Source organism: Aythya ferina (assembly GCF_964211825.1).
Source record: "Aythya ferina genome assembly, chromosome: 2".
NCBI lineage: Eukaryota > Metazoa > Chordata > Aves > Anseriformes > Anatidae > Aythya > Aythya ferina.
The window spans coordinates 60,464,890-60,486,341 of NC_140297.1; the positions used below are offsets into that span (position 1 = coordinate 60,464,890).

At 38.4% G+C, this 21,452-nt stretch overlaps 1 protein-coding gene across 26 annotated transcripts in view; it reads right to left on the reverse strand.

Annotated features, from left to right (window-relative positions):
• Positions 1-8,062: 8,062 nt before the first annotated feature.
• LRRFIP2 (LRR binding FLII interacting protein 2) overlaps positions 8,063-21,452 on the reverse strand; it is a 54,471-nt gene continuing 41,081 nt past the window's right edge. For 20 of the 26 annotated variants that reach the window (XM_084510321.1, XM_084510300.1, XM_084510302.1 and 17 more), the window contains 10 exons: positions 19,566-19,736; positions 18,882-18,974; positions 17,603-17,695; positions 13,821-13,922; positions 13,442-13,574; positions 12,349-12,398; positions 11,207-11,327; positions 10,918-10,997; positions 9,826-9,930; positions 8,063-8,978 (listed from right to left, as the gene is read on the reverse strand). In XM_084510321.1, coding sequence (XP_084366447.1) covers positions 8,868-8,978; positions 9,826-9,930; positions 10,918-10,997; positions 11,207-11,327; positions 12,349-12,398; positions 13,442-13,574; positions 13,821-13,922; positions 17,603-17,695; positions 18,882-18,974; positions 19,566-19,736 — 1,059 coding nt within the window. In that variant the 3' untranslated portion in view covers positions 8,063-8,867. The remainder of the gene's footprint in view (positions 8,979-9,825; positions 9,931-10,917; positions 10,998-11,206; positions 11,328-12,348; positions 12,399-13,441; positions 13,575-13,820; positions 13,923-17,602; positions 17,696-18,881; positions 18,975-19,565; positions 19,737-21,452) is intronic. The other 6 variants (XM_084510306.1, XM_084510310.1, XM_084510317.1 and 3 more) reach the window with 2 other exon arrangements.

The window sequence follows — 21,452 nt, forward strand, 5'->3', positions numbered from 1 at the left end:
GCAGCCTTTGCTGGTATCAGGATCTGCTCCTCATCACAGCTAGTACAACCTGGGGTCCTTTGGTCAGATCCACAAGGTGCTGAGTGTAAGGAGACGCACCTGAAGTGCTTTTACACAAACGCACGCAGTATGAGGAATAAAATAGATGAGCTAGAAGTCCTGGCCCAGTCCCGCAACTACGACATCATCGGCATAAGCGAAACCTGGTGGGATGAGTCCTGTGACTGGGGTGTTGCGATAGATGGTTACAGGCTCTTCAGGAGGGACAGGCAGGGTAGGCGAGGTGGTGGGGTGGCGATGTATGTGAAGCAGGGGCTGGACTGTGTGGAACTTCAGGTCGGCGATGGCAAAGTTGAGAGCCTCTGGGTAAGGATCAAGGGACGAACGAATAAAGGGGATGTCGTTGTGGGAGTCTATTACAGACAGCCTGGCCAGGATGATAGCACCGATAAATTATTCTTTACAGAACTAAGAGAGGCCTCGAGATTAACTCCCCTTGTCCTTATGGGGGACTTCAACTTGCCGGACGTTAACTGGGAGTGCCACACGGCTGACACGAGCAAGTCCAGGAGGTTCATGAAGCACCTAGATGATAACTTCTTGGTGCAGGTGCTAACGGAGCCAACTAGGAAAGGTGCCCTCCTAGACCTGTTGCTAGAAAACAGAGAGGGTCTGGTGGGAGATGTGGTGATTGGTGGCCGCCTCGGTCATAGCGACCATGAAGTGGTTGAGTTCAAAATTTATGGTGACAGAAGGAAAAGTGCCACCAAAACCTCATCCCTAGATATGGGGAAAGCGGACTTCAGGCTGCTCAGGGAACTAGTCAGTAAGGTCCCCTGGAAAACTGCTCTTGAAGGCCTCGATGTCCACCAGTGCTGGTCACTCTTTAAGCGATGCCTCCTAGAAGCACAAGATAAGGCAATTCCGAAATATCGCAAGTCAGGCAGGCGGGGCAGGAGGCCGGCGTGGCTAACCAGGAATGTTCTAATGGAGATTAGGCGGAAACAGAGAGTGTTTCGCTACTGGAAGGAGGGCCAGGCGTCATGGAAAGAATACAGGGATGCTGTTCGTGTTTGTAGGGAGAAAGTTCGAGTGGCCAAAGCACAGCTAGAGTTGAAGCTGGCTGTGTCTGTGAGAGAAAATAAAAAGGGTTTTTTTAGATATGTAAATGGAAAAAGGAGAACTAAAGAATACATAGGGCCGCTCCTTGATAGGGAAGGTCTCCTCACAGACGATGACGTAGGCAAAGCAGAGACGCTTAACGCCTTCTTTGCCTCTGTCTTCAATGCCGATGATGGGCTTCGGGACCCAGGGTGCCCTGAGCTGGAGGACCGGGACGGTGGGGATGACAAACTCCCAACTGACCCTGAACGCGTGCGGGATTTGCTACTCCACCTGGATCCCTACAAGTCCATGGGTCCGGATGGGATTCATCCCCGGGTGCTGAAAGAGCTGGCGGATGTCATCGCGGAACCTCTCTCAATTATTTTTCAACGATCCTGGGAATTTGGAGAGGTCCCGGTAGACTGGAAGCTGGCAAATGTTGTGCCAATTTTCAAGAAGGGTCAGAAAGAAGACCCTAGCAATTACAGGCCTGTCAGTCTCACGTCAGTGCCTGGTAAAATCATGGAGAAGTTGGTTCTCGGACTTATTGAGGCGCACCTGGGGGACAAAGCAGTCATTGGTCCCAGCCAGCATGGGTTTGTGAAGGGTAGGTCCTGCCTAACTAACCTGATTTCCTTTTATGATAAGATCACCCGTATGGTGGACCAAGGGAAACCAGCTGATGTGATTTTTTTGGACTTCAGCAAGGCTTTTGACACGGTTTCCCATAGGATCCTACTGGACAAAATGTCCACCATACAGCTAAACAAAAACATCATACGATGGGTGAGCAATTGGCTAACGGGCAGGGCCCAAAGGGTTATGGTAAATGGGGCTGCGTCAGGCTGGCGGGCGGTCACCAGTGGGGTCCCTCAAGGCTCCATTTTAGGGCCGGTACTTTTCAATATTTTTATAAACGATCTGGATGTAGGAATAGAGGGTATTTTGAGCAAGTTTGCTGATGACACCAAACTTGGAGGAGTTGTGGACTCAAATGAGGGCGTAAAGGCCTTGCAGAGGGATCTGGACAGGTTGGAGAGCTGGGCGATCACCAACCGCATGAAGTTCAATAAGAGCAAGTGCCGGGTCCTGCACCTGGGACGGGGAAACCCTGGCTGCATGTACAGACTGGGCGATGAGACGCTGGAGAGCAGCCTAGAAGAGAGGGATCTGGGGGTCGTGGTAGACAGCAAGTTGAATATGAGCCAGCAGTGTGCCCTGGCAGCCAGGAGGGCCAATCGTATCCTGGGGTGCATCAAGAACGGCATTGCTAGTAGGTCAAGGGAGGTGATTGTCCCGCTCTACTCTGCGCTGGTGCGGCCTCACCTCGAGTACTGTGTGCAGTTCTGGGCACCACAGTATAAAAAGGACATGAAACTGTTGGAAAGTGTCCAGAGGAGGGCTACGAAGATGGTGAAAGGCCTTGAGGGGAAGACGTACGAGGAACGGCTGAGGTCACTGGGCCTGTTCAGCCTGGAGAAGAGGAGGCTGAGGGGAGACCTCATCACAGTCTACAACTTCCTCGTAAGGGGGTGTCAAGAGGCAGGAGACCTTTTCTCCATTAACACTAGTGACAGGACCCGCAGGAACGGGGTTAAGCTGAGGCAGGGGAAATTTAGGCTTGACATCAGGAGGGGGTTCTTCACAGAGAGGGTGGTTGCACACTGGAACAGGCTCCCCAGGGAAGTGGTCACTGCACCGAGCCTGTCTGAATTTAAGAAGAGATTGGACTGTGAACTTAGGCACATGGTCTGAATTTTTTTTTGGGTAGACCTGTGCGGTGTCAAGAGTTGGACTTGATGATCCTTAAGGGTCCCTTCCAACTCAGGATATTCTATGATTCTATGATTCTATGAACCACAGCTACAACCATACAGAATTTCTCAGTTCTCATATATTATCTCACTGTTCCTACAAGAAAGTATTCGTGACACAGTTACAGGCACAGTCCTGCTCCTTACTTCAGGACAGAGGATTGTCCAATACATTTCCTCACTGTACTCTGGGGTGTTGATCTGCTGGAGGGTAGGAAGACAGAAGGACCTGGACAGGATGGCTCGATGGGCAGAGGCCAATGGGATGAGGTTCAACATGGCAAAGTGCCAGGTCCTGCACTTTGGCCAAAACAACTCCATGCAGTGCTACAGGCTTGGGGCACACTAGCTGGAAAGCTGTGTAGAGGAAAACGATCTGGGGGTGCTGATTGATGCTCACCTGAACATGAGCCAGCAGTGTGCCCAGGTGGCCAAGAAGGCCAACGGCATCCTTGCTTGTATCAGGAATAGCATAGCCAGCAGGACCAGGGGGGTGATTGTCCCCCTGTGCTCAGCTCTGGTGAGGCCACACCTCGAGTACTGCATTCAGTTTTGGGCCCCTCTACAACTCTACAACTACCTGAAGGGAAGGTGTGGGGAGCTGGGGGTCGGCCTCTTCTCACAGGTAGCTAGTCATAGAACTAGAGGGAATGGCCTCAAGTTGTGCCAGGGGTGGTTCGGGTTGGAAAAGAGGAGACGTTTCTGCTCAGAAAGAGCAGTCAGGCACTGGGGCAGGTTGCCCAGGGAGGTAGTGGAGTCACTGTCCCCAGGGGTGTTCAAGGAAAGGCTGGATGTGGTGCTGAGGGACATGGTTTAGTGGGTGACATTGGTAGTAGGGTGATGGTTAGACAGATGATCTTGGGGGTCTTTTCCAACCCTAATGATTTATGACTTGCTCTGATTGAAGTTGTGTTGGTAAATAAACAACCTGGAGCTTCAGGTAGTGATTCTCTCCCCTTAAGCAGCAAAAGGCATCATAGGCTTTTCTCACTTATTGCTTTTCTTCTTTCTGCAAAGACAGAGCTAGAGCTCTGTTGTTGGCTTGGATGCTCTTCAGTCACATGTAGCTGCTGGCTACAAGAAAACCATCCACCCTTACACACCAGAAATTAAAAAGAATAAGGACAGGGCAAATTAGGCCCATGCTGGGCCTGCCCAAGCCAGAGGCCCTGCTGCTGCTCGAGGCCTTGTAGCCAGCTCTGGCAGTGGCAGGAGGCAGGGAGCTACCACTGGGAGCAGCGGCAGGCCAAGGGAACAGCAGGTGGTGAACAGCAGGTTCTGACCCATAGCTGCAGCCTGGGCCTTGTTCCTAATGCTGGCCCTGGCCTGTCAGGAAGGAAGGAGCCCAGGCATCCAACACCTGGCACAGCTCTGGCACCTGCAGTGTCCCCAGCCCCATTGCCATCCTGGGGATATGCACTGCCCTGCCTGGGGTGAAGATCTGGTTTTTGTGCATGATATAAGGAACCTGGTGTAAAAAGTTGAGCAAGTAAGGTGCACCAGAGGCTGCTTTTTGCTGTGTGATATCCCACAGATGAGAACAACAACCAAAATAAACAACAGCAAATTTTTAGTTTCTCTTTACCTTTTTGGTGTTGTCATCTTCCAGCATTGTTCTTTGGAGCCCCTACAAAATGCTAACTGAATCTTTCCGCCCAGCCCCAACAACCCCCACCCAACCAAGCAAAGCCCCTCAAGCTTAGGGGGAAGAAGAGAGTCATGCTTGGTGTTAAAAATTACACGCTTAGTAACAATGCTGGTATTATACCACTTCACAATCATCCTTACACCGACTTTCCTCTAAATTTGCACCTTTACACGGAAATAATTAGGCATAATCCCCCATTTAAGAGACACTAGCAACCTTCTTTGCCCCCTTGCAAGTGAGTTTCTCTGAAATTATACAATATAATTAAATTCCACTGGCTTTTTTTTTTCCCAACCAAACCCCAGTCATTCCAACCAAAAATAATAACTTTATCGTTGTGAGTTGTCCATGATTATGGCTAATGCATTTGGCCAACAAGCAATTTGTGGCTTCCTGCAAAGCTGGTAAAGTCTTGTAGCCATTATTCATTTGTCTGTCAGATACACTCATTCTGATTAAATAAAGTCTGGTTACCTTAAAAAAAAAACAAAAACAAACAAACAAACAAACAAACAAAAACACTTAAAATGCTAAAAAAAAAAAAAAAAAGCTAAAATGGCTTAAAAGCTATTGTTATCCAAGTGTCATTCCTGGTTTCTTGTACCTTTTCTTTTTCTTTCTTTCTTTTTTTTTTTTTTCTTTTTTCTCTCCTGGATATGCTTGTACTAAAACAAAATAACCCGTTTGTTTGTTTGTTTTCTCATTACTACTTTTCGTGGTCATCCCAGTGATCTCAGAAACTACCTGCATCTCCACTGCCATTGGGGTTCATAGTTTTTCAAGCTGTTGCTTCTGATAAGTTCCTATTTCCTTAATCTGCTGTAATGCTGTGCAGCCTGCTGACATCTCCCGTGACACTTAGCAACACCATTCTTCACACCTAGCACCAGCAGCAAAACTAAGACTTTTCTGATCTTTCTGGACTTTGTTAACTTTATTTTAGAGAGATCATAAAAGCACAGAACGGTTTGGGTTGGAAAGGGCCCTAAGCACCATCTATCTAGTTCCAGTGCCCTGCCATGATCACAGGAAGGTGTCCCTGTCCAGTTTGCCCAAAACCCCATACAACCTGGCCTTGAACACTTCCAGGGATGGGGCATCCACCATTTCTCTGGGCAATCTGTGCCAGTGCCTCTCTACCCTTGACCAGATAACACTAGTCTGTCTCTAGTTGGAGGCCTCCCTTTTGGAGGAGGGAGGGTCAGAAAGATAGAGAACTTATCACTGAATTCTGCAGATGTTATCTTAGTGAAGATAAAAACACTCTTCCAATGAGTGGTTATGAGAGGCCAGTCTTTTCCAATGTATTTTTTTCTAGTACCACAGAAAGGTTATAATCAAAAGTCACTTGAAATATCAATAATTTGAAGCGTGTTCTTGAATCCAATTGACTTTTAGCCAAAACAATAGATGCTTGATGTGATTAGTATGAAAGTTTTAAATTCCCCTATAAATTAACCTTTTCTAACAAATTATGCCTAGGAAGTAAAGCAGCTCTTTTGTGGAAACTTTGGGAAACTTTCTGCTTGTCCTGCATTAAAGTAGAGCACACAAACCAAGCATGCCCTCTGCTGTGTGTGTTTTGCCTAAGCAACAGAAGAGAGCACTTCCTTCTTGTTTCTACACTGCCGAAAGAGACCACACAAGGGCACTAGAAATGGAGAAAAGATGACAGCAGAAAGAAAGTGACTGCTGCCTGTACTCTTAGGAACTATCAGCACAACCAGCTTATCGACTTTTCAGGAGGAAGTCAGTAAATACCCACATGCAAGTAAGCAAGCATGTTGATTCTCAAAATTATTATTCCACCAACTAAACGTGATTGCTTGGACTGCTGAGAGAGAAGAAGAAAAAACAAACAACAGACATGAAAGGCAGCACAAATCACCTCACTGCATTACTAAGTCACCTTTTAACAAAAAAAAAAAAAAAAAAGTTTGTTAAATATCAATTGCCAAACTTAGTGCAGTTTCTAAGCAGCGTAAGCTATAGTGGAGGACCATTTTTAAAACTTTAGTGTACCACATTACTAGACAGCCCTTTTATAAATTCTAAGTCATTTGCGAACATTAACTTGCATGATAACTAATAGTACCATAATATCATAGCCTAAAAAAGCTAAGTCAGTTTTAATTTCCAAACAGAAATGTCAGTTACCATAAGGTCATAGCAAGAATTTTGCTGAGATGCATGATTCTGAAATATTTACAAGGAAAATTTAATAATGAGACAGGCTCAATAATCATGTTTTGCTCAATAATTGTGTTTTTATTTACTGCTTTTCATTTTTATTTGTATCTGTCCCATATACAAAAGGAGTTCACATGGGACTAGTGAAACAATCTTCCAGGTAAGAACTGTTTTGGAAAAAGGTAGAAAGGTCTACAATTAATTCTTCCCAGAGCAGTTCCCTCAAAGTTCTTTTAATTGCTTTTTAAACTTTGTAATTAAAGAGTCATACTAAGTCACAATCCAGTATTATTCAGTTAGTCTAAACATTGGGAATGTCATGTTTTGCATTCTTTGTCCAAATTTATTTCAGTTCTCTGGTAGCAAGAACTGGGGAAGCACCACAGCTAAAATGGCTACCCTAATAGACCCCTGTAGTAAAAGGCTTTCCAAAAAACTAACAATCTTCATCTTTAAAAAGGATTTACTGATGCTTTGCTTGTGCTCCCAAGTTTCTCAGGATGCTGGTAATTCTGAGCTGATAATTCCTTATCCAACTGTCATAGTTCACTACTGAAGTCACACAGTTGTTTGAGTGCCATGAAATATCCAGCTTCAGAGTGGTTTAGAGGAAGCATACCAGAAGATGTGCTCCCCACCGTATATTAAATAAGGTTTAAGCAGAGGTTTGTTTGTACATGTGAACATCTTCAAAATCCCCAAAATATCATTTTATCTTCAGAATACACATGGTAAGAACAACTAATCAAGACCAAGATGGTTTCTTCTGATCACATGCACAACATGAAAGCATGAGTTACCAGTACAGACCACTATCTACCTGATCACCAAAATCCAATGGTCTGTTAATGAGCAGGTCTCTGAAGATCTGCTACTTAAAAGGATGTTTCTCAACAGAGAAAGCTTTTTATAAGCCCAAGAGGCATAACATACCAGCAAAAGGAAAGCAAACTACACTTTTGAAATGCAGAGATGGCTGTTCCTTTGTAAAGGAGCTCTGGTAAAGACAGAACCACTAAAACTCTGGATTACAAATGTCCTGAAATCTGCTTTGCTTTGAAAAATACTCCTGAATGGCAGCAATTTGCAACAGAAAAGGATCTGATATGAGTCCAAAAGAACGATCCTCTTAGGCCAAATGTTTGGCTCATGCTGGCATCAAGCAAAGGCTAACAGTGGCTAATACCACTTCAAAACTTTTAGATTAAAAAGACAGAAGAATATTTTTATGAAGACCAAAATTTACTACCCTGAAGATTTTATCTTGTTGATATCTCAGTATTTAAAAGAAAACACAAACATCTGGTTTTGGTCAGTAAAGTGTCCATTTAATAAACTCCTTAGCCACATTTCCCATCTCTTCCTCCCACCCTAAAATTTCAATTCACACTTAAGCAGCAGATGACAAATTGATGGTGTACAAACAGAAGTTTAAAATCTGTACTCTTGTACTAAGAGCATCAGGGGCTATTATCTGAGAAAATCACCTAGAACTTGGATGTGCCCATGCAAACAAAGCAGATTTTTATATACAGTCCCTATTTTCTTATAAATTTAAATATTTTACAAAAATGCGTTTTCAAAATGTATAAAGTTTAGTGAACACCCCAAATGTATCTTAAAATAAAATGTTATCTGATTTCAAGGGTTATTTCAACAATGAAGTTTAAATTGCACCAGATAAAAGGCACTTGTGCTGTGTGATGTCTTGAGCAAATGTATGTTAGTTTATAATACAGTGTCTTCTTGGATTCATGCAGTTGTCTCCGAGCATCAAGCATTCATTAAAGCAGCCAAAAGAGATCGTGAGTAAACTTGATTCCACAGTTGTGAGAATATTTTCTATCACTAGGCCGAACATACAGCATTGTGCTCCAGCTCTGACTCTAGAATCAAATGCTACAGAAAAATTGCTGTCATTCACAGGGAAATTCAAACTACATTTCATTCTCTCATAAGTTACAAAAAGATGTATGCCATTTAATTATCAAACTAAAACAACGTTGAACAGCTCGGTGTTCAAGTAGCTTGTGCCAATGAAAGTCTGTATTTAAAAACGAGCTAGGGGCTAGTTATTCAAGGAGCAGTGCATTGTATTTTCCATTTCCACTTCACTGCTGAGATAAAAGCGCAGTCCTATTTGCCTTCATCTTCTCCAGCCTTTTCATTAAGTGGCTATTGGTCATCTCCATCTCTTCTATCTTATCCAGTGCTGTTCTCAACTATAAAACAAAAACAGAAGTTATCATCACTAAGTTTAATTGGACTTACTGCTGTTCATAAGCCTTAACAGAGGAAATCACATCAGGAATCTAATACAACAATTTTTTGTTTTTATTTCTTTTAATTGAAGTACCACATCAGTTAAGGTATGACATTTTAACAGTAGCCATGTCATTACTGCAGCCAGACGAACCAGAATTCAACCGTAAAAAAAAACAAACATGAAGCAATTTAAATATTTAACACATTATATATATATATATATATATATATATATATATAAAACACATTATATATATACATACATATATATATATATATAACACATTCATCCCCCGAACAGTTAGGTGCCTGCAACTTCCCATTGCATGCTATTTAAAGGGTAAGGCCCTCTCTACCACTGGTGGTAGTTGATGGATAGACGTATTCCCATAGGTAGCAGGCATTACACTAGTCATGCAGCAGCTCCTAAGCAAAGAAGATCAACAGTACAGTTCAATACAGCTTCTTCCTAGCTCCCTGTGAGGTGCATGCAGGAAACTTTCCAGGCTAACACTTGACATATGGAGGATTGGCTCCTCAATAATATTTAATGGAAGGATTAGTTTAAAATCATACAAGTTATCATATTGAGAAGAAAATGCAACTTTAGATCATTCCTTTCAAGGAAAAGACTACACTGAATTGTATTTAATACTATTTTTATGTGCTACAGCTGTCTTCTTGGAGGCCTTCTAAAAACACTTGACAGCAGTAACAGAAGATTTAAAAAGGAGAGCTTGGAGGCAACAACAGAGCAGTTCAAGACTGAAAGTATACAGCCGAAAAGGAAATCAAGTCAATTACCTCTCGCTGAAGCTTCCTCTTTTCAGCTTTGAGTTCATCTTCCACTTTTTCTGCATTTTCTGCTGCATTTTTGTATCTTGCAACCTGTCCCTCAAGTCGCCCAACCTGCAAACCCAAACAAGATAAAAGGAGTGGTTACTCTACCACTCACAGGACTTGCAATACACCCTTCACTGCTTGTGTCCTCCCTTTCAAGGGTTGCAAGAAACAGAGGAGAATAAAATGTAGCACAGGAAATATTTCAGAAGATACGAAAAGTTACAGAACTAAGCAGAGAGTTGATTTGGATAAAGAAAATCAAGAATTGGGGAATACATGGGATTAAAAACAACCCCTGAAAAATGGAAAAGCAGAGACCACATGAAAATGCAAAGGAGAGAGGAGACTGTATCATGACATGATGTGAGAGGTCTTAAGCTGAAGCACAGAGTCCAGTAACAAAGCAGGGACTCAAGACAAATTAACAAATCCTGGTTGGAAATTGCAAGTTTTAAAACCCACTTACTTTTTTGTTGTTGTTGATGATTGATATTTTTTTTTCTAGCTCTTTGCTATCCCCCCCAAATCCATAGCACAGCAGCAGGCTACCAAAGACCAGCCATACATCTTCGATTTAAATTCTAGCCCTTTAAATGACTTTTAAGTGGTCTACAGAGAAACTGCTCTATAGTACTGTGTTGCTGATTTGCACTGATTTTCTCACTTTGCTGATGTTATATATGCACATGTACATATATGCATGTATATATATATGTTCTTGAATTTCTAAGAGCAGATCAATATAACCTTCTTACACTTAGGCTTACATACACAGATTTTCTTAAAATGTTACCTTCAGTCCCTCTTTATGTTCTGCTGTATACATTCATATCTTAGTAACTTAACTCCAGATTTTCTCTTATGGTTAGAATATGCACAACTATTGATTTGCAGGAAATAGGAAAAAAACATATATGTAGTGTTATTCTGTGGAAATCTCAAGAACAAGCAATAAGTTATGAAATACATTTTCATAGTTTTTGTTGGAAAAAATATTGGTAAATGTCTGCAGAGAAAGTGTAATGATATAAACAAATCTAAAGAAGGACTTACATTTTGTTCCAAGGTAGTTATATCTTGTTCAGCTTTTGAAAGTTTAAATTTGTATTCACTAATTTGTCTGTTTGCATCTCCTTAAAAAAAAAAAAAAAAAAAAAAAGGAAAAAAAAACATATTACTCAAAGCAACTCTCTGAACTGGCAGCTTTCCTTTTAATTCAAATTCATTAAAAGACCATTTTACTGTGAAGCTTATATTCAGGGTTATAAAGTGGTAAGTATTCTTTCTCAAATCTTTGAGTGTAAGAAAAGGAAACCATTATAACAGTAACCATTATACATACTCTGCATTTCAATTAGTTGCAAGTCAGAACCATTCTCTAAGCCTATTATATCCGGATTCATGCCGTCACTTTTTGAATATTTCTGTCGTTCTTCTTCCAATTGCATCTTCAGCTTTCTAACCTGAAACAGAAGTTTCCTTTTGTAAAAAAATCAACTCCCAGAAATTCAGTATACCTAAACATTCAATAGGTCAACAAGTCCAAGTAGTCCTGAAATGCCTGAGATGGTTCTGTAAATGGGAGTAACAGAGCCATGAAGGAGAGGCAGGGAAGCCACTCCCAGGTCTGCGGAAGCAGTTCTTTCCCCATTGCTGGGTGACTGCCATCTGCACATCAGGTTTGCAATGGGAGTAGCAAAAGCTCCCATTCATGATATAAATCTTTTAACTGATTTTCATAATTACGTAGCTGTAGTTATACATGTTTGTATACATAAAAAAAATATTTAATAGTCTTGATTCAATAATAGAATTTACTACCATTTTAAACCAAATAGTCACAGTAAAATTAAGGCGTGTTCTCAGCAAAAATAGGCGTCAACAGCACCATTTTGAATTTGTAGTATGTTCAACTAGAGGCACAAAAATTAGTGTTCTTAACAAATGCCCACTTGATATGTTTTCTTGAATTCTCTATTCTCAATACTGACCTTCATTAAAAACACAGCGACTTGGATCATACTAATCTTTTATTTAAGTAACCGAAGTGATCGAAGAAATAGTACTGCTTGGTAACTTGCAAGAAAGATGCTTGAGCTTATGAGATTGTCATTTTATTGCATTTAGTATTTCTGAATAAGAGAGAAAAATAACCAAGTATGTATACTAAAAAAATTTTGTTGTAACACCAAATTTGTTCTGTAGCACCAGAAATGGCAGTCAGCAGCAAGTTAGTTTCCAGCTAGCTAGTTACTGAACTTAGGGTTCTCCTTAATAACCAAAATCAAAGTCACATGGATAGGGACACTACTGAGAGGAGCTGATAATTCCCAGTAGTCAGCCTGATTAGATGTTGACTATTTAGTTTGGTTAAGTAATTTGATTAAACACCAAAGGTACTTAATATTTGTTTATTGCTACTATATTCATATTCTGTAAAAGGATATGCAAAGTTACGTTTCTAAAAATAATAGTTTATTTTACCTGGGACAATAGTTCTTCCTTTTCTCCAGCCAGTTTTCGTAGCCGGACATCTAAAACAAAAGAACTCAATTAAAGGAAAAAACAAACAACCCACAACCAGAAATATGTAACTAAGGATGTATTTTTCATAACTTTTAGTTCATTTTCAAAGTAAAACAAGCAAACAAAGCCTCAAAGCTAACAGCACTGTCAGAATAAAACTTCGTTATCTCCCTAACAACATAACACTTCATTAATACTGGAAAAATTAAAAAACTATTAATTCACTGTGTATTTGTATAACAGTTTTAAAAGTAAGACCTGTGAGTTTAGTAATTCTTCAAAGTAAATTAACAACCAAATGGTCAAGAACAGCTACTTCCAAAACAATTTACTACTGGCTGTATATTCTTTTTCTTGTTTACTCTTCAAGACTGCTATCTCTTCAGGCAAAGCACCGCGCTTGTAAAAAGCATGCATTTCTAGGAAGTTCTATAATTCCTGTTCTCAGTCCACAGAAAAGTACTTGGGAAAGTGTCCACAGGAATGTTTCAATATCTCCAATCAGCCAGACAATCAGTTATAGCTACAAAATACATGTACGCCGTCAAACAACACGATGCAGCTCACATGAAAATTACAACTCTGAGAGTAACAAAGTATAAAGACATTTGTATTTCACCATCATAGAATGACAACAGAAACACCTATCAGATTAATCTGTCTAAACATTTAACTATTATACATAATGTGCAAATATAATGCAAGTGCACAGATAATTTTTTTTTGCTTGTTAACAGTTTTACGTTGAATTGACTTATGCACACAATCCAAAAGCCTATAATTTGGGCAAGTCTTAGTTGTTGTTTTTCTTTTCCAACAGTAATAAAACAAACTGGACCAAAAAAATCTGATTGGTTACAAATGTCCATAGATATCGTATTATATTTTTTTTTTTACTCAAAAAACACGTTTGCTTACTCAGGATAAAAAAAAAAAGTTTAAAAGTAGTGTAAGCCTAGAAGGTATCATTTTGTGGTTGCAAATAACAAAACACTGTGAACAAAATGCAAACAAGACTTAATAAACTCTCTGTATTTTAGGATATTTTTACCTAATGGTCCTTCTCCCGCAGATTCCAAGACTTGAGCAGCTTCCTGTGATACAACTGTTATTGCACCAACCGCTGATTCATGGTTTACATCACCATTTGGTGTGCCATCTGGAATTATAACTAATCCGTGTTTCTGAAAATACAAAAGAAAAACATTTTACTCATTCAAGACCAGCGCTAAAACGTAACTGGACAGAAAAGTTTTGAAAAAGCTTTTAAAATTGATTGAAACAATTAAATGAAATGCTCCATTTGTTCCCTAAGGTCAGGTTTTGAGACCAAACAAGAACAGTAACCATTCTTCCTCTTTTTCATTGACCTTGATCTCACGCCCCATTACTGGATTTCTGTTACTGTAAGGTAACTACTACCGACATACCTCTCCTCTCTTCATTGCTTCCTTCAGGTCAGCCAACTCCTCTCTGAGCTCATCTCGCTCATTCTTAATGCAGTCAAAGTAATTTTTCTGTCTTTCTAGGGCCTGGGTTCAGGCAGATACCAAGAAAAAGAATGGCACAAAGGAGAAAGCAGATGACAGATAGCAGAGAGAATTTTTAAAAATAAAGAGCTTAACAAAAGTAAAGAAATTAAAAGGGGCTATTTTATATATAAAATATGCATCTCTGATAACTACCTTTTTACAATTCACATATCTAGCGTGATTGGTAGATGTGTCTCAGCACAATTTTTTTCTCCAAATAGGCCTTAGTAAACTCTACAATAAATATCTATTTAGTATATTTTTTTCATAGGTTTTGATAAACTAAACTGAATACCAAAAGAGTAAGTGATTCTTTTTAACATGGCCAGAAATAATTTTTGCTGGAACTCAATAGACAACGATCCTAAACCACCATATTCACTGAGATAACCTTTGTAGGGCATAGAAATAGAAGTCTTACCTCATAAAAGACCATTGGACATACAATTCTGGCATCCACTTAGAAATGCTAGGTTATAGTTTACTACTCACTTAAGTATACTAACTACTCTTTACTAAAAGCAAAACAATCACTTTTAGAGAAAAGCAAAAGCAAACACTAGCAGTACTACATTAGCACAAGAAAGAATCTCAGCTAAATGTACAATATGGACATCGATGAATTTGCCTACCTATAGTGCAGCTCTGTTACTTGGCAGTTAATCAGACATTTTCACTTGACTGGGCAGAATCCAAGTATTCCATTCAAATTCGGTATTGCATGCATTACAAATCATCCTGACCACTAAGCAGATGCAAGAGCATGCACACGTTTTGCAAAGAAAATTATTTAACTAAACTTTGTGTCATGCATGAATGTTTAGGAAGGAATGATACCATGAAAGAAATGAAGGTGAATACCACTGCATTGATTGCAATTGCTCCACATGGCAATTGCAGTATACTAAACTTTAATAATTATGGAGAATCTGTATATGAGAGCAAGATTTCAATGCATTATTCTATTAATTTCAACAGAAAAATTTTTAAAGTGCAGTTGTAATATTTACTATGTAAATATTAACACTGAATTACCTGTATTTTAAATGTGTGAAAGCATCAGTTGTCACCTGATAGTTTAAGGGTTTACAAGATGTCCTTTTACTTCCTAACACACACTGTATCTCCATAACTACATCATAAACAGGATGAAGAACCTTAATCAGTGCATCATTTTGTGTTCCACTTAAAGATAACAGAAGAGTGGACACAAAGGCCCAAAATCAAGCTCCAGATGTAAATCCTCTACACTTGCCCTATGCTGCTGCTGACCTTCCTAAAACAGCCTCTCTATCCTCCCCCAATAAACAAAAGGGCTGGCAATCAGAAAATGCTGATGGAGAGAGAAATGAAGTTTCTGTAACCATGCATCTCTACCTTCGGAGATATTAATTACTTAAGTTTTTCAACTTTGAATAAAGTTGATAGTTTTTGTATACAGAGAGGTGATAGTGACAGATTTTGTACCTACTCTACTGCTGGAATTCTTCTATAAGGAAGATTAAAAACCAAAAACAGATAAAATCAGGCCAATTAAAGTTCTGTGGGTATCTTTTAATATCAGTGTGACTAAAATATATCCACTCGGCAGAATGCACATTTATCTGAGGTTCTATTTACTAAATATTCCAAAAACCTTCACAAAATCTATACCAAACTCAGATACAGCATGGATAATTTCAACTTGGTCATACATGTACTAAAGAGTAAAATAGCTGTATATTTCAGGAATAATCTAACCTCGATGTTATAATTCAAAAACCTCAAATTGACCACATTTAAAATCAAGTACAATTGTAAATTTCAATCATTTTATAGAACTAGGATAACCTAAGGCAGAAAATGTAAAACTGAAGCTCATGCTATCTTTGTTCTGCTTGCCTCCCTTTCTTCCTCTGAGGTAGCAGTATTGCATACACTTTAACAGTAGGTTATAAATCTAGTCCAAGTACCCCTCTGTGAAGCTGAAATAGAGTAAAATTAGCAAAATAACTTGGGGAGAAAGACACAAAAACTGTAAGCTTTAAAAAAAAAATATTAGATAATGTGAGCAAAAAAAGACAACAGCATTATTACATTTTAAGAATTAAGAGATTTCAAGTTTGAGATAATTAAAAAAATAAAATATATGGAAAAAAAAAAAAAAACAAAACAAGAACACAGACTTTGAGAAAAATTTTAGCTTCCAACTTAGTGAGTGTCCACATACACTAGAAGAAAAAAATCTTTGTGAAACTAGTTGATCGCTCTTTGAACATTATGTAGAGGATAGGCTCTGCACTAACTGTAGTAACATCTTTGGAAGAAAAAAAAGGATTGCACAAACTGGGACAGTCCAGTACACAAAGACAATGAAGAGTAAACATGGAAGAAATATGGTCACATAATTTAAAATTAAAAAAAAAAAAAAAATCTGAAGAATATTCAGGGAAAAAAAAAACATTTAACAGTTGAAATGTCATGTTATGATGAAAAAGAGGATTGCAATATGGATTGAAGGACTAAAACATGAAATAAATACAGACTGAAGATAAGAGAGTATAACTTTTTTTTTTTTTTTTTTTTTTTTTTTTTTTTAAATCAGGCACCACAAGCTAAAGTGTCTTGAGCTCCAGTGAATACAGCAATATTCAAAGAAATCTGAGTATGTGAAAATCCTGGTATAAAATTTTTTAGTTAAAGAGAGAAACAGCCCTAGAGTTACTAAAGGACACTTCCTTTCTGAAGACTATCCACAGTTAACTCCCTCTTACCAGCAGGTAGGTAATTTATTTGTGGCCCAGAACAGCTAAAAGTTCAGGGCCATATAATTATTGCCGAGAGTCAGCCTGACTCTGAAACAGTTTTACCAGTTTTGGACTGCACAGAAGCAAAACTGACAAACCCTATCTGAACTAAATTAGCTGTACAGAAAATACCAACTCTGCTCTTCTACCTGTACCACCTTTTGACCTACACAGGAGCCCTACAGACACTCCTCAGAAGGGATGAGGCTGCCAGTGTTTTAGTTTCCAAGTCTTGGAGTTTAGAGTTGGAACCGTCTTAGCACACAACTAATGCACAGTGTCAGCCGGGTTCAGTGTTGCATCCAAACTAAGGCCCTGGAAGGATCAGGAATGTGATACAGAATTGTGCAAGTGTGGCTGCAGAGTCATTTCGTGGCTGGTCGTAGTCTTAGCACCAGGTATGTTAAATGGAAGCACGCTTAACAAGTATTTACTGAGACTTCCCTGCATTTTGACCCTTAATACCTGCAGCTCCCTGTATTTTCCATTATTTTGGTTCTCTCTCTTATTCAAAATAGTGGAAGGCAAATCATATTAAAATTCACTGTGATTCCTGTGAAAACTGCTAAGACAATTATAAAGGTAGCAGCCAAATCACTAGCAAAGTCTGAAAGTCTTGATTACAGGTTAAAAAAAATATACAATTGTATGCATAACAGTCGATGATGTTATAGATTTAGTATTATTCACCATTATACAAGTAAAGATAAAGTGGAGCTTTTTTTTTTTTTCTCTAATAAGAAGACAGACTGAAAAAACATTGTGAATAAATATTCAAACTGGGAATAGCCTTCATTTCTTTGGAGTACACAGCATTCCTTAGCGGGAAGAGGGATATCTGTCTACTTCTAGAATTAAAAAAAATACCTTTCCCCCCCCATATTTGTTTCATACCCCTATTTTTTTATCTTTCCAATTAATTGTCTCCTGGAGATCAAACACCTCTTTGGTTATGCAGTCTATATTCTGCTGCATGCGTTGATTCTCCTGTAATAAATAATATGAGGGAAGAATAAAAGAAGAAAGACAAGTGAAGAAATGGGGAAAAACATTCAAGTAGATAAAGGAAATAAAATAGTAAAAGCAAACCAAGGAGTTTATGAGCATGAGGTTAAAGAAAAAGGGTGTGACTGAGTGTAACATAGTATTTTATTTTCCCTTTAAATTCACGCAAGAAAACTGTGATTTTATTCCATCGTTTCATATTGATTGCAGAATTTAGTACAGCTAGGACTACTTTTCTTTCGTAACAGTTCCCACTGCAGACTGGCGATAACATCCTTTCTTTAGGAGAACAATTAACCTTGGGGTAGTTTTCATATACCTTTAAGTACTGCTTAGGACCAAACATCCTCACCCACCCACCAGCTGCCCCCAGCCCCTTCCCAACACATTCTGTTATTTAGAAAAACAACCTTGTTTATGGAATAAGACGAAAGGGGAACAGCGTACTAATAAAAAGCTTTCTACGTGCATGCTTATAAGTTACTTAAATACATTAGGAAGTTCACTGTCACAGAACAAAACTGTAATTATGTAATAATAATGTTAATGCAAGAAACTTTATTAACGGACTTCTAGCCTGTACTTCCATTCCATAAATTTGTCAGCAGGAAGGTACATAAATATCAAATAAATAAAGCTACCATTTAGCCAATAAGTTTAAAACATTGTATGTTTGCAAGATACTGTCCATTAACAACAAAAAAAAATTAGGAATAAACTGCTGAGAAGCATATTATGTGTATGATGAATTCTTTATCTAGTCTGCCTTCAAAGCACTGCAACTCCAGGCAAAACCAGCAAAAAATATCAGCAGTTTGTCCACAATTTGGAATAGTCAAGTTGCAGCATCTGTTCAAAGAACTTTAGAAATACAGCAAAAGCACAGGACACGTTAACAGAAGAACTAATCCAGAAATTTCATTATCAAATGATATTGATACTGAAATTGATCAATTGATATTGGTATTACCAAGGATAAAAATAAGCCCTTAAACAGTGCAATTATATCTAAGGAACTATTACCATTTTAGAAACTGGGGATGATGTTAAGCCTACGAAAAGGAATCTGGACTAATTAAGCTCATTTTGTATATGACTACTCCTGTTCAAATCTTACACTGTTCTTATTTGCACAGGTTCTATCATTCATTATTGCATATCAACATACCTCTATCAATTCATCTCTCTGTCGAAGGCCCTCTTTAAGTTCATCCAGCTTATGCTGTAGAACACTGCACGTGTGTTTCTGTCTTTCCAATTCCTATATCAAATAAGCAAATAAATCATGAATTTATTTGTGGTTTGTCATACATCTTAAATACAAAGTTAAAAAAAAATACTAATCTCCTTTAACATAACATTACCTAAGAAATTCCTGCAACAGCTTAAGAAATTCCTAGAAATACCTAGTGGCTAAAAATAACAAAGTAAGTTTTAGGTAAGTTTTCCAGACACTTACTATAGAGATTTCATTTAATAAAATTTGGAGGGGAGAGAAAAAATGCCATAAAAGTTTATATAAAAGATCAGTAAGAAAGACTCAGATACTGAATTTATCTCCATATTGTTGGAAAAAAAGCTGCCACATAGATTTTCCCTTTCCAAGAAAGTGTGACAGAACATGCTCTGTTCTGTTCAAATGAATATATTTAACATTAGTGTTTGTTATTAACTAACTTTTTTTTTTTTTTTTTAAACTTAAACTCCATAATATGTAAAAGATCTTTGGCCACTAAGATGGACATATTTTTCTGTGAATCCAAAGGTTTTTGACCATTTCTTATTAAAAAGTGCAGGCTTGCTATGATTTATCTTGTTAGTGACCAAAAAGAAAAAAAAAAAAAATCAGTACCTTTGACTTCTCTTCATTTTCCCTGTAGAACTCAGCTATCTGTTCTTCTTTCTCCTCAATGACATCTTTTAGAGTATCCACTTGGTAAACCAAATTGTTTTTCTCATTGTCTAGTTGAGCATTGGAAACCATAGCTTTCTTGTATTTTTCTTCAACTTCAGCTAGTGAATCCTAGAGGCAGTAGAAAGGGTTATATTAGTCTAACTTTAAATATAAAATTATTTTAATTAATTTTTAATTTTATCATTAAAACTGAAGTGTTAGCTATTTCACAATCAAACTTTGCAAACATTTTTGTTTCTGAACAATTATTTGTGTCATGTTTTTAGAGATATGAAGTCACAGTTTGATTTCCATTGTTCAGGTTAAGTTATACCCATCAACCGATAGTTATCGTTACAAAACCATGAAAATTACAAGATAATATTCCACTTGCACTTTCTGCTCTGCCGACTTCATAACTTAACTTACAGGAACAAAGACGTATTATCACAGCTTTACTGCATTTTCAGTGTATGGACAGGAAACCACTTCAGAATTCAGCAACAAATCTGACAAAACTCAAACAGATGACTATAAAAGACTACATAAAAGTCTCTAAGAATATCTTTAACTTAATTTTCATTACTTAAGTAGTGGTGTATACTTCAGATTATATTGAAACTGTTTTATCTTCTGAAAAAAATAGAATAATATTTTCTAGGGAATAGTACGTCACACATTATCATAACATCCATGTTTAGTTATTATGACAGTGGACAGATTATGACATGACATCAGCAGAAGGGCACCAAGCCTGGGTTTTCCAGAAAACCTAACAGTAGAAGTAAGGACTAAGATTTTAGGGGAGAGGCTGGTAACGATCTGATTCCTAAAAATTAAAAATAAAGTTTAAGCACCGAACTCTATTCCATGTCATAATGAATCTTCATTTTGAAAAAGCTGTCTGTAAGGTGCATGTTTTCCATTTTATAATTCTATCAATTACATACACTTATACCTCTGTTTAATTCATTGAATTCAGGAATTTTGTGCTGGAGAAATACAGTATTTCAGAAACCCCAGAAAAAATAATTCAGGAGTTGTACAGATCAGAAGAGAAAAGACAACATAAGAAGTAAAAAGATAAGAAAGGTACCATTATTATCTGGGAAATATTAAACTCCAAGTGGCAAAGAAGATTCAGGATAAGATGGAAGAAAATAATGAAAAACTAAAGATCATCTGAAAGTAGATTCAGGTAATTCAAGTTTTAGATTAAAATCACAGAAAACATTTTTTGATAACGCAATCATGATAAATCCTGTAATAACTGGTGAAACAAAACATCAGAGACTGCAACCTTCCAATGACTTCCAAACAATAATTTAATATAGAGGTAAAGGAAAATAACATTTAAATGAGTGATAGCGTCCTTCTATGGGAATATACAGGAATAAAAAAAACAACAAGAAAAGAGCTAGGAAACAGTGCCTGTTATTGATTGCTTCTGTGAGGGTCATGAGTAGAGTCATATAATGATTTAGGTTGGAAGAGACCTCTGGGTGCCATCTGGCCTAACCTCCTAATTGAAGCAGGGCCTACTGAAGTCAGGCTGCTCAGTGCTTTCTCCAGTTCATTCTGTATGTCTCCAGGGATGTAGACTGCCTTCCCTGTGGAAACTCTTTTTCTTGAAGACCAACTGGAATTTCTCTCCTTACAATGCAACTTTTTTTCTGTTACACCTTGCCCTATCATTGTGTGCCTCTGAAAGGAGCATGCACTCTCTCTTCCCTACCTCCACCCGTCAGGCAGCTGAAACAGCATCTTAATAAAAACCCATTTCTCCCTTACTGTATGCCACGTGCTGCAGGACTCAAGTCATCTACAAGCACTGTAAGAAAGACA